Genomic DNA, 14050 nt, shown 5'->3' with positions numbered 1-14050 from the left:
GAGAGATGCTGGGCCTTTCACATTTCAGCAGAGATGAGCGAATATCAGTCCCGAGCGTGACGATCACATGCACTTTGTGCGAAGTCACTTGGTCGTAAGGAGCAGAAACCCTGCGATGGGGTGGGGGGGGGGGGGGCAGGCAGGGTGCTATTTGTCTCACACTGTTCACCTACGGCATGTGGCAAGTGCGTCCTGAACCACGGCGCAACCATAACACGTGTTCACTGTTCAACGATCGATAAATACCACAGGTGATACCAAAGCTACTAAAAAACTACAACAACTACCCCATCCACACCCGAAAACCCAGCCGCATCTTTCCTAAGAAACAACATGCCACCACACTGTGCGTTATAATTTATAAGTGTTCTGAAGACATGCTTTTACTAACGTTTGTTCTGCTGTGAATTTTTAGAGCAGCATGTCATGTAACTCGTGTCAGATCAAATAACATTGAATTTCATTTAAATGAATAAAACTAAAGCATCAAAACCCAGCATACTTCAACGTGTCAGAAGTTTAGATGTATCAGCCGCCTCATCAGAGGTTACAATGACCACAAATTGCGCGACAACACGGACAACAATAAATAGGACTGTGGGTATATCTATTCAGCAGCGCGCGAGCTCGCTGAACCGCGCCCGCGCCTCACTAGAGATCAGTCTTGGCCTTGCCGTTTGTGACCGGTTTCGGTGCCGGCGTTTTGCCGTAAACGCTGTCCAAGATGAGACCTGCCAGTGAAAAGCGGGTCACCAAAAGTCACAAAAAAGAGCACCAATAACGCTACCCAATTCAATAAATTTATTCGTTTATAATTGCAATCATCAGATGAGTGTAGGCTGGTACTGAGAAGATAAAATATCATGACGACGCAATTAGCAAATTAAAAAAGCGATGAAGTAGCATGGTATGAAACACGAAACATTTTAACTAGAAAAGTGTCAATACCTGAAGCAATGCTATGGAATAGCTTTGAAAAACTTAAGGATTATATGATGCCAGAGTATTTTCGGCTTCAAACCAGTCAAGATTGTATAGATCAAAATCGAATGCAAGAAAATAAGAAATTCCTAACATGAATCACTCATCAACGAGATATAATATCAGGCCGGTGCACGTTCCAATCTGAGCAGGGACATGGGGGACGTGTAGACTGTGTGATCCTTTATAAACCCTCCTGGGTCATGGGTCGACGACACGCCCCCCGCGCAGCCAGCGGCACCCACCTGTGAAGACGGCCACGGCCCCGAGCCACTGTCGGCTGGTGAGCGTGTTCCCCAGCAGGAACACCGAGCCGAGCACGGTGAAAAACTTCCGCGTCGTGGTGATGATGGAGCACGGCAGCGGGCCGAACTCGCTGATCGTCATAAAGATAAAGTACTGCCGAGGGAAAACGGATGGGAAGTAGAAACACATATAACCGGCGGCAGAGCACAAACAGCATACAGAACACACAGTCCGCGACAGAGCACACATAGCCGGCAAAAGAGCACACGCAGCACACACAGTCGGTGATATCGAATCAGATCACACACAGTCGGCACGATCAGTGACACCCATTCATAAGACGTAGAAAATGTGGGGTGCGCACTGAAAGAGCACGGACACCCAATAGTTGTCGACCGTCCAGAATGCGAAGGTTACCAAACAAGTATCGGATCTTCCGAAAACATATCAAACTTCCAATTCGATTCCTAGAAATCCTAGCATTTGTGGCAAATCACATTCTGTACAGTTATTTTGAGGAGACCACATTGACATCACTTCCCTTCGTATAGCGCAACCAGACGCTAGGACGTTGATAACCTACAATTACGCTACAAGTACACACAATCTCTAAAATCTCGACCACAGCCCGCGCCTTCCGCCGCACTCACCTGTCCTAGAGCGGAGGCTACCGAGAGGCTGGCCAGCTGTCCCAGCACTGACGGGTGGCGCTGCACAAAGCTGAGGAAACCTAGCAGCTCGCCGGTCATCACCACAGCTGCGGCAGAGAACACAGAGGTGAGTTCAGGGGACACGGACACCGGTGAAAGCGTAGGACACGGACACGGGTGAACGCAGAGGACCTGGACACTGCGGGAACGGACACAAGTAAATTTGGAGAGCACTGGATAATTCAGGAGGCACCGCCGCCTCCAAAACCGTATCTTGGGCTTCCAGAGGCTCACACCTAAAGGCACTGTAACTCCATGCTAAATGCCTTAGCTTCATAGTGGAGGTCGTGAGACCATAGTATCGCAAAAATGCGGTGGTGGAAGTAAATTCTGGATCAAATTCAAGAGGCAGTTGTTGATACTCAGCAACAACTCAAGTTATTCCTTATATGACATGACAAAGTGGCAATGACGAGTGGGTAACGGATGATGCTGACCTAGGCCGGTGCACATGGTTCCCCACAGGTTCATGCTGTACATCATGCTGCCCGAGCTGCACTTGAAGTCGTTCTTCATCATGTCCTGGATGGCGCCCGTAAGTCCGTCCATCAGCAGTGAGAGCAGCTGTCGGAGAACAGGGCGTCAGTGACGGCCTCTGCCCAGTAACACTGCGTGCCGGAGCTCATACAGCTAAATCATATTTACAAGGACATTGAAAACTGCAACCAGCATTTTATTCCGTATCGCCGGATTAGAGACACGATAATACTAAAACCAATTACAGAGCATTATGGAGACCGAAAGCACTATTAGAGGAAACATTAAATTTAAAAATGTGATAATCTGCAATAATAATTGGAACTTTCACGGCTTTTCCATACATTCCCGACTCCATACATCTGAGCGTAGAAAATGACGCAATAGTTACTACTCATACCGTTTCTGAGGCAGCAAGATTTCGGTGAACTGCGCTATACAACTGAGTCTGACGTTCAGCCGTGTACTCATGTACTCACACTGTTCACGGTGTGCCTGATGACATTACCAATACACACTTTAAAACAATTAGGACCCCATTTTACGATATTACTATGGAAGTTTCCGAGCCCCTGGCTTACCAGGAGGACCTCTCCGAGCCCCTCGGTGCCGGCCGGCTCCTTCTTGACGTCGTCCTTGTACATGAACACGGCCACGCCGACGACAATGAGCAGCACGAACAGGTACTTTCGGAGCGGGTAGCGGCGCCGGCTCAGCAGCACGCCCATCAGCATCACCGGGATCGGCTTACACGACTTGCCCACCACCTGCAGCACAGAGCGGTCGGCCGCGCCGCCGTGTCACACTGCTCAGCGAAAACCGGCGCATCACACTGCTACATCATTGTAGCCGCTAGAACGTAAATATATTACAGAAGAAGTAAACATAATATACTAAGAATTCATAATACGGTGAAGCGTAAGCAACATCGAATTGAGGGTATCTGATTCCCACTGAACTTCATGAGAGAACAATTTGGTGCTCCCCCAGCCCAGTCTAAGCTAATTTCACAAAATGAATATAACCAGCCGGTTAGCATTAGTGGCCATTCAATGAAGATGATGAGCGGGTTGGGTCGGTCTCGCTATGTGGATACTAGTGATGTCAATTTCAGAAAACATATGTCCAATGTCTGTCCAATGTCCAATACTTACGTCGACCGTCCGTCCAAAAATGTCCAAGCCAGCCATTTGTCCAAAGATGTCCGACATCTACGCAGTAGTTTACACTCAACACCTTTATTTAATTTGCTTTTAATGTATCGTTACCAGCTCAAAGGTGGTAATCATATCGAAAGCTGAGCTTTTTAATAGCCAATCAATGTTAAACACGATTACTTTACAAAAATGTTGAGGTGTAACAAGCGATTGTCCAAAGTTGTCCAAAGCCTACTGTCATTGTCCAACCGAATTCCGAATTGGACATTGGACAAAATCGGAATTCCGAAGATTCAAGTTCCGATTGACACCACTAGTGGATACGTTCTGACGCCCCAACGTGTAACTACCATTTGACTTCCGGATAGACCACAGAAATCAAGACCAAAACAAAAGGGGGGATGCTGGATGTCCGCTTACGCAAAATTCCCGCAGTGCATTTTTGTGAGTTCAAATAAGTTTGCAAGCCGTTTCGCCCCCCCCCCCCCCGGCTCCCTAAGATCTCGGAAAGTTTCCGGCCGATATTCAAAATTCAAACGGCGCTGGATAGTCCTGCCACGGAACTACCTTGTGACCAAATTTCATTCACCTCTGTCCAACCGATGACGTCACAGTTCAGGTCAAAGGGCAAATTTTCACCGTGTACAGACATTTCAGGAAATGTGTTGTAAAATCGAATAAAAGGCATGGTATTGCAAATCATCGATGGGACATTGCCCGTAAAACACATATTTTGCTAACTGAGGTCATAAATACCAGGTCAGGTCACAGAGGTCAGGTCACTGAGGGTCACAATACGAAAGTGTCGTGTGAACATGTTTTATGGTCCATTTTACATGACAAATGAGATTATGTCGGTCAGGCAGCCTATGAGGCCAGTCTAGGTTATGTTCTGGTGAAGGTCAGATCAAGGTCAAGGTATACCATTGCCAACACTGACATTATTGTTCTTGTGTTCCACCTGCGTTCGTAAACATACGAATACCTGCCAATGAAATGATCCCCCATTTTATTTATTGTGGGTATGTACGTACATTTACCTAAAAATGTATTTTTTACCCGCTCTCTCACAGGTACATACTTGCACAGTACATAGTTATATGTACACAATTACAGAATTTGTCTTTAATGCATATCACTTATGCATACCTAATTTTGGAACATTGTACATCTCTGTAACTGGGTAGGTATGTTCTAACTGGGTACCTAGATCGCCACAAGAGGTGGTGGTATTTAGTGGTCCTTATGTCTTTTCCCTGTTTGTCTTTTACTTCTTCTCGAACTTTTATCCCACATTTTTGTTTTGCCCTTTTTTTGTTAAGCTTTGCTTTTTCTCCCTATAAACATCATACAGTACGTACAGTACTAACTGTATGTCTTTGAATCATCGCCAGACGCCATCGCTCAATGACCTAGCTTTCTTGCTATTTACATTACTTGCTATTTGTATACCGGTCGTCTCGTCTTGTTTTGTGTACTTACAAGTCACACTTAAGTTCTCCTGGATACGTAACAATACGTAAATCAGCCCTACGATACTTCCCACCGACCTGGGTTTACCGAGCAACAAGCTTGCTTAGCTCGGTATCCCTTTTCGGTGAGGATCTGACTCCTCCGGGTGTGACTAGGCTCTGTCCCTCTTGTATAATGCAAGCTTTGCATGCGCTTATTACCACTAACCCCTGGATCACTCTCTCCTTCTTACCAGACTTGTGACAGCTCAAGAAAAAAGTGAGCTCGCTCAGCTCAACTCCGTCTTATCCGCTCCCGCTCAGCTCCCGCTCAGTTTAACGCGGCTCAGCTCAGCTCACGTTCCGCTCAAACCGGCTGCGCTCCGCTCACGCTCAGCTCAGCTCAGCTCAGTTTCCGCTCAGCTCAGCTCAGCTCAGTTTCCGCTCAGCTCAGTTTCCGCTCAGCTCAGCTCAGTTTCCGCTCAGCTCAGCTCAGTTTCCGCTCAGCTCAGCTCAGTTTCCGCTCAGCTCAGCTCAGCTCAGCTCAACTCAGTTCCCATTCAGCTCAGCTCAGTTTCCGCTCAATTCAGCTCAGCTCAGTTTCCGCTCAGTTCAATTCACGCTCAGATCGTTCAGTCGTTCTTTTTAAATCGGACCTGCTTAACCCGGCAGGCGGTGGGCCTCCCGGCCACCTTCCGCGCGGTGGGGAGGGGGGGTCATTTTTGCCCCCCCCCTGTATCTCCGAAACTACTGGACAGATCCGGAAAATTCAAACGGCGTTCGATAGCCCTGTCAAATTTGTTGAAGGAAACCAAATTTCATTGACCTCAGGGTCACCGATGACGTCACAGGTCAGGTCAAAGATAAAATGTTTCACCGTTCACGGGGCTTCGCGCTATAACACCGAGTAAAACGCATTTTGTCGAAAATCAGCGATAGGGTGTCAGTTGTCTAGTACATATGTTGCTATAAGAGGTCACTGGTCATACCAGGTCAGGTCACAGGTCAGGTCACCAGAGGTCACCAAGGGTCACCTGACCACATGAACCCAACTTTACTAAGGCTCCTGAGCGGGAGCTGAGCGGGAGCGGATAAGACGGAGTTGAGCCAGTTTTTGCATGTTTTATGGCCAGTTTTTCATTTCCAACTCAATGGTGTTGATTATAAGACCATCAGGTACGGTTTAGGTCACTTTCTGGTGGAGGTCAGGTCAAGGTCAGGTAAAAAAGGTCAAATTTCAAAGTTGATATTTCTGCATAAAATGGGTATTGATTCGATGCAGCTTGTCACGGGGAGTCTAATGGTGGTCTTTGTTTTGCGCTACGAGGTCTAGAATTGCTAAAAATTTAGTTTGAAAATTTGACGTCATCAATTTTGAAGTTTTTTCGCTATGACTTGCCCAAAAAAAAGAGGTATCGAATCGATCTCAAATTTGGTATGTAGATAGAAGGCCGTAGGGACTATCACATATCTTCCGGTTTTTTTCAAAAAACTTTTTGGATTTTTCAGCTGTTACATTCAAAAAATCTAATTTTTGATTTTTGGGGGTCAAAATCCAAAAATTTCAAAAATCCGAGATTGCAGTTTTGTAGCCCTTTAAATTCTACACCTTTCATGTCTGAATATTTTTCTGTATCTCTAAAGCTGTAGGCCTGACAGCTCTTCTCGCGAAACCTTTTTTGAGGTCGAAAATGGCAGAAATGACGTCACTCTGACGTCATTAGCGTCCAACCTATCATAGCCTTTGGAAAATTCTTTAGTCACGATGTGCAGTAGCTGTACACGGCAGGGTACCGAAAGTTTAGTGACGATCGGTGCAGCGGTTCTCGAGATATCGAAAAAACTAAGGGGGGGGGGGTCAAAAAATGCCCCCCCCCCACCGCCTGGAAGGTTAAAAAACAGACCAACTCTTGGCACATAAGTAAGTCTCCTCTAACAAGGAGCGAGGCAACTTACACAATGGGCAAAAGAGATAAGCTCATTAAGACCTTGAGACTTTGCGAGTCGTGCGTCTACTTGGACTCAGACTTACATGAAATGGACTGTTCTTGGCAGTGTTATTACATGTTATCACAGTGTGCACCCGCGACAATCACCACAGTGCACTCACGACTGGCACATGACGAGCATCAATAGAAACATGTTCTGTTCAATAAGTTCATGGCTTAATATCACAGAAAATTCACCCGCAGAGGAGCCCGTCTTGTCCGTTGGCTCCAGTGCGCATGAAAATCATCACAGTGGACTCACGACTGGCACTTGAGTCTTGACGAACATCAATGGAAACACGTTCTGTTTATGGGTAACTATCACATTTAATTCACGCGCAGAGGAGCCCGTCTTCTCAGGTGGCTCCAGGGCGCACTCGCGAAAATCATCACAGTGGACTCACGACTGGCATGGCACTTGACGAACATCAATGGAAACATGTGCTGTTCTTGGCAAAATATCACATAAAATTCACCCGCAGAGGAGCCCGTCTTATCAGCTGGCTCCAGTGAGCACAGCTGAGCATAGCTTAGCTGAGCTGAGCTGAGCTCGCTCAGCTCAGCTCAGCTCAGCTCAGCTCAATCAGCTCAGCTCAGCTCAATCAGCTCAGCTCAGCTCAGCTCAATCAGCTCAGCTCAGCTCGCTCAGCTCAGCTCAGCTCAATCAGCTCAGCTCAGCTCAGCTAAGCTCAGCTCAAGCTCATTCAGTTCAGCTCAGCTCAAGCTCATTCAGCTCAGCTCAGACAGCAGCTCAGCTCAATGCATTACTGAGCCGGCTCAGCTCACAGCTCAACAATTTGGCAAAATGTTGAGCCGGCTCATGAGCTGAGCTGATCTTTGAGCCGGCTCAACTGAGCTGATCACAAGTCTGCTTCTTACTATCTTCTTTGGGAATGGTGTAGCGGCCAGTCAAGCTATATTTAGTCTTGACTTCTTTGCCTCTTCTTATGACATTTTACTAACTTACTAAGTATTGTATTTAGCTTTGTTTTTGTTTGCTTTCCTTTTCTTAGCAGGGAGTGTCGCGACTTTCTTCATATTTTTGTCTTGGGAGGTGTTAACGTAAGGTGCTGTTGTCGCGTGGGTCAGTGGGTGGACACTCCTGGTCGTCTGATCATGGGCGGCGGCTTAGAAAAAAAAGGTCAGGTCAAATTAGGTCAAATTTCAAAGTTGATATTTTTGCATAAAATGGGTATCAATTCGATGCAGTTCGTCACGGGGAGTCTAATGGTGGTCTTTATTTTGCGCTACGTGGTCTAGAATTGCTTTGAAAAATTAGTTTGAAAATTTGATGTCATCAATTTTGAAGTGTTTTCGCTATAACTTGGCCAAAAAAGAGGTTTCAATCTCAAATTTGGTATGTGGATAGAAAGTGGGAGGGAGTATCATTCATATTCCGTTTTTTCGAAATTCGAAAAAAAAACTTTTTGGATTTTTTGGCTATCCAAATATCCTTTTTGGATATCCAAAAATTCCCTTTTTTATTTACGGGGGTGGAGGTCAAAATCCAAAAAAATCAAAGATAGCAGTTTTGTAGCCCTGTTAATTCTACACCCTTTATGTCTTTAACATTTTTCTGTATCTTCAAAGCTCTAGGCCTAACTGCCTGACAGCTCTTCCCATGAAACCTTTCCTGGGTCGAAAATGGCAGAACATGACGTCATTCTGACGTCATTTGCGGCCAACTTATCATAGCCTCTGGATTTTTTTTTTTTTGTCAAAATGTGTAACATTGATGCCCGAAGCCCGGAGGGGTTCTAAAAGTTTGGTGACGATATCTGCAGTCGTTTAGGAGATATCGGCGGAAAAGGACAGAGCGGGGCAGGTTCGGCCCCCTCCCCCCTACGGGACGCGGGATAAGTCATCAATGCCACACGGCAGTCAGCTCACCTGAGTTGGGTAGTTGACCCATTGCAGGGCTTTGTTGCTAAAAACCATAGCTAGCAGGTATGTGAGAGACACTGCTGCATGGTATCCTGGTGTCGTCGTATCTTTGGCCGGTGGGTTCACGAACCGATTCACTGTAAATCAAACGGATTTAATTATGACAAAACTAGGTACATTCACAAAGCAACATCAGTTTCCGAATTTGATAACGAATAGCAAAAGGCACCATAATCGATGAAAAAGCCACTACATAGCTAAGGTCATTTGTACACAGAACCACCATTACTTTTAAAATAAGCATGTAAGACTGCCTTTTATGACTTTGAAGAACGCTATTGGTTTTGAAACTTTAACCCGGCGGTCGCTGGGCCTCCGCGCCACCCGCCGGCCGCTGGGACGGGGGGGGGGGCTTATAGTTGCCCGCCCCCGTTTACTTCTGCGACGATATCGTCGTAACGCGAAATGATAGAGAAGCGAAACTTTGAACACATCTTCCTGAATACCCAGCCAAGGTTGTGTCCAAATTTGGTGTCGATCCCATTTGATATGACGTCGCAGTGACGTCAGAAGTCAAATTATAGATTTGCGACTCCCAGTTTCCTCACGATATATCCGATATATGAGACCGAATATAAAGGACCGATTTTTGGCCAGGAACTAGTTGGAAGTGTATTTAGATGTTTTAGGATGACAGCAGGCGCTGTCTAGTTCATTTACAGTTGGGTTTCATGCTCAGCGACGTCAGGAACGGTCCATATCGGAAAACGACAAAACTTTATGACGTCACTGTGACGTCATCTTAAGAGCTAAAGCCACCAAACTTTCCTCAAACATTGCCTAGGTATTCATTTGAAGCTATGCCAATTTTCACGTTCGTAGCTCATCAGGTTTCGGAGATATTCCACAAAACGTAAAGTGGGAAAACTTTATGCCCCCCCCCCCCTCCAGCGGCTCGTGGCTTAACACTTCCGCTTTAAAAAAGTTAAAAACTGATAAATGAGGCCAAAAAGGCAGCAACAGCAACAGCTCTGCAGAGTCCGAGTCCCGAGTCCGATTAGCAGTGACAACCACAGAACGAGAACGATAGCGAGAGAGCGAGAGCGAGAGCGAGAGCGAGAGCGAGAGCGAGAGCGAGAGAGAGAGAGAGAGAGAGAGAGAGAGAGAGAGAGAGAGAGAGAGAGAGAGAGAGAGAGAGAGAGAGAGAGAGAGAGAGAGAGAGAGAGAGAGAGAGAGAGAGAGAGATCATTTAGTGACTCACATATCATTGCATAAATAGTGTTGACCAAACACTGCAACCCAACCATAGGAAGTATATAAACAAACTTCTCTTCCACATCTCCAATCTTGTATATCCCGCGAGTACTGAAAAAGAGCGATGTAATTTGACATCAGAAACATACATGCATGGAAACCAGTTAAGTAGGTAACAATTCATATAATATTTATCATTGGGCATTTAATAGGAATATCAGTAACAAAAGAACCAAAAACAAGTAACTTATTGTAAAAGTAACTTATACTGGGTAGGTATAATAGGCACCTCATCCTATAGCAAATATGATTAAATGAAAAAATTTCTGGTATCAGAAGCAATGCATTACAAAATTGCAATTAAAGGAAGGTACTAACTCTGCAAATTATTAGTGGGTTATTGTTTTTGATAAAGGTAATTAAAAGGCAGCCATAACACCATTGCACAATTTGTTACTGCACTGTGGAGCAACGGTCTCAAAAGCGAAAAATAGCAGGTTTGCTAGCTTTACATAACGTTTAACTAATTTACAAACACAGGTAGGTGATACAATCACAGCATCATTGCACTTACATCCTCTCTTGTAGCACACCATAGTAGAAATAGCAAACAAATATTCCTCCTGCACAGGTACAAAGTTTAAAGTTTCTGTTCATTTTCCTGTACAGTTGTTCAGGTGGTCTGAAAAATGAGAGTTGTAGGTATTTTGTTATTCAGTGAAGTGAGATTGAGACAATATGTAGTTATAATTTCAATTGAGGCAATTGGGGCATTAGATAGTTAGAATTGAGATTGAGGCAACCGGAAATGTCATTAAAACACTGAAAATCAGTGGCATTGTATCATACATGAATGGACCAGAACAATGAATAAACACAGATGGCCATTCATATGGACATCTTCCATCAAATTGTAACTTTGATATCCATTATCCATATCCTGATCTTGAAAACATGACCTGTTACAGGTCACTCTTGCTTCTCTCTTTTAAAGGTAGCAGACATCACATAAATCTGCTGTTTTGTCCAAACAACAGAAAAGCAACAGGGTAGAATTGGATGTATTTTACATACTTCTCAAAATTGAAATAACAAAAGCTTACTAAAAACGCCTATCTGAAGCCAGTCAGCAAGCTACCAGCTAAACGTAAACTCAAGTAACATACAAGTACACCTATGGGTTTGTTACCATGGTTAATCTAATATGTATACTCTGAGGAAGTTGGATGAGCTTAGAGGAGAGCCATTTTACAGCAGTCAGAGGAAAAGTTCTCAGGGGGAAAAGCTGTTTGCAGGCTGTAACAGTAGAAAATTTATGGCTCACCAATATTGATTTGAGAACCAATGTATAGCTGGTGTCTGAAATTACTATTCAAATATACCTCTTCCTCCTTAATCCCCCACAATCATGACCCTATATAGCAGGCCACAGCTCAGTTTGAAACAGTTAGCAAACCATTCACCATTGGACTCATCAGATTTGCAATTTTCTTCTATTTTCTATACACTACTAAGCATACAATACTTGCACTTTGGTATCAGAAGAAACAAGACTTTTTTGGCATGTCAATGATCATTTTTACAACTTGGAGAATAATGTTTCACATGTCAACTATCTGAAAAAAAAAATGCAACAACAAAAAACAATACAGCAACAACTTATGGAACAGCCTCCCTGAGAGAGTGGTGATGGCCCCAAATCTCCCCACGGCCCACTTTCAAGTGACTCTTGGTTGAAGCCATTCCTGATGAGCTGTATGATTTTGTGTAAAACAACACATTTAAATTGACATTATGTTGGGATATACAGCATGAACTGATGATCAACACAATGCAGATACACTTTTCCAGTTTGTTATCTTGTTATGTAGTTACTGCCAAGGTTAGTTCTAGCATTGAATAACTGGTGTGTCTTGTGCTTCCAGGCTCCTCTCCCCCTCCCTTCATCAGTCATGTAAGGCTGGGAAGTGGAGGAACCCCACAGTGAGTAAACAAGGCGAGTAAACTCATTCAAGGACATAGACAGGTCACAGGAGGTATGCTCATAAGGTCCACGCGAGGATTATTGTGACATCACTCACAGTGGTATCAAGGATCGGATGGCTAGTGTAATGCAATCCTAAGGAAGATGGCCCAACTTCAGGGCTCTCCCAGAGAGCCACCACGGCGGTGTTTCACAGGACGCTGCTACCACGCTGCTATCAAATTGCGCGAGCTGACGTCACACTTGTGGTAGTGTTGGAGCAATGGGCCTGTTGATGTTTCCATGGAAACCCAATTTGACATGTGTAAAAGCAGCGTGCTGCTATCACCGGTGAAACAGGGCCCACATCCAACGATGGGCTAAAATTATATCACCTGAAAGCTCACAAGAAAAACAAGAACTGATTGATGTTTTTTTTTAAATAATCATAATAGATTTGACAGCATTCAAGGATAACTAGAGCACTGTGCAAGGCACAAGCAAACTTTTTCTGCCCTTGCAGTTGATGTCACTGAACGACAGGGATGTACACCAAGATTACTTGGGATTCTCTTAGCAGATGTCACCCCTACTGCCATATCTAGTAGGGTAGGTTGTAGGTTGGTAGGATATAGGTCGTAGGGTGTAGGTTGGGTTAGGTAGTTTTGTTGTGTATTTAACTGTAAAAAGACAATTGCGGCGCGCGTGGGACATAGAGATGGCAGCACGGGCAACATCTGCTAATAGAGCACCGATTACTTAGCTAATATGTACATAACATGAGCATGTTACAGAGATACAGCTGAGACAGTCGGCAGCCCTGCAACTCATTATACTCGCTCCTGCAGGGAATGAGGATTTTGGTGCAAAAGGCATCAGATCCTATTATTGGTATGTCTCTTGACCGAGCAAGGCCATCAAATTAGATGAATTTTTGGTGCAAGGTCAAGGCGTGGTAAATATAACTATGAGGAAATTGAAATGGTTAGTTAAAGAAGTAATGCATAAATGCCATAAATCCTGCACTGCGATAAGTCCTGACTCATGAGCAACGGTTAGGAGCAGAATTGCAGCAAACTGCAGAGTGACGGCAACTCAGACTTCAGAGCCACACGTGAACAACCGCCCAAAGCCTGTCCCTCCCCCTCTCCAATTCCGTTGTGACGTGTACTTCCAATGCGGCCGATTCCGGGACGACAGTGAAAACAGGGCGTATGGGGCAATTTGATCAAGGTTCGAGAAATTCACATGTGACATTTAGCATGTAGAATGCCCACGGAGGGGGAGAAGCTCCAAATGTCACATAACTAATATGCCCTCCAGCGCCCTGTTTTCACCGGCGTCCCAATTCTGAGGCTGAAAATAGAAGAGGGCTGTTCATTGTTCAAAATGCTAGACGCTTATACATAGGATTTGTTGCAAGCTTATACTGCTTATATCTCCGTCCGTGATGTTGCAAAAGATGCCAATGGTGCTTAACAATTTACAAAATGATCCCCTGTAAATATTTGAAGACCACTGCATCGAAATTATCGCCAAATTAACGAGCTAGAGCCTCGTCAAAAATGCTATGTAAACCGGGTTACTGTGCTCAACACAAATACACACGCAAGGCTATGTCGAGGCGGCTAGTAAACCAATGTAGGTAAACATATGAATATAAGGCGGCGTTCGATGTCTCCCCGACCAAGGCCGTATAAGTTAGGTAAGATCGTCCGGGCTCGCTAATGTTACAAATCTGCAACACTACGGTGACGTCACCGGAGCATACGCTCCCCGGCTCGATCCGGACCCTGATGCGGCGGCTGCAATCGCTGCCAATCGAAAAATTACTTCTGCAATAGCGCTTTTAAATGACTTAAAAAAGGGGAAAATATGATAACAAAATAATTATGAGAATTCCTTGTCCTAACTTGGATCGTATGTATGACCCCGCCAC

The 14050-nt window shown here is 44.8% G+C and overlaps 1 protein-coding gene across 3 annotated transcripts; it reads right to left on the bottom strand.

Annotated features, from left to right (window-relative positions):
* Positions 1–339: 339 nt before the first annotated feature.
* On the bottom strand, positions 340–13738 carry LOC122386002 (solute carrier family 35 member B1-like). 3 transcript variants are annotated; one of them, XM_043374768.1, is made up of 9 exons: positions 13718–13738; positions 10723–10830; positions 10156–10259; positions 8901–9031; positions 2996–3181; positions 2375–2501; positions 1878–1984; positions 1227–1380; positions 340–731 (listed from the first exon to the last, which is right to left on the bottom strand). In XM_043374768.1, the coding sequence occupies exons 2-9, from the start codon at positions 10803–10805 to the stop codon at positions 652–654; spliced, it is 972 nt and encodes a 323-aa protein (XP_043230703.1). In that variant the 5' UTR covers positions 10806–10830; positions 13718–13738; the 3' UTR covers positions 340–651. The 3 variants fall into 3 exon arrangements, with proteins under 3 accessions (XP_043230703.1, XP_043230702.1, XP_043230701.1); XM_043374767.1 differs by lacking the exon at positions 13718–13738 and adding an exon at positions 11957–12308; XM_043374766.1 differs by lacking the exon at positions 13718–13738 and adding an exon at positions 11184–11204.
* Positions 13739–14050: the final 312 nt, after the last annotated feature.

This window comes from Amphibalanus amphitrite, unplaced genomic scaffold, assembly GCF_019059575.1.
Source record: "Amphibalanus amphitrite isolate SeventyFive unplaced genomic scaffold, NRLGWU_Aamphi_draft 000237F_arrow, whole genome shotgun sequence".
NCBI classification, from domain to species: domain Eukaryota; kingdom Metazoa; phylum Arthropoda; class Thecostraca; order Balanomorpha; family Balanidae; genus Amphibalanus; species Amphibalanus amphitrite.
This window is presented reverse-complemented; position numbering and strand designations above follow the sequence as displayed.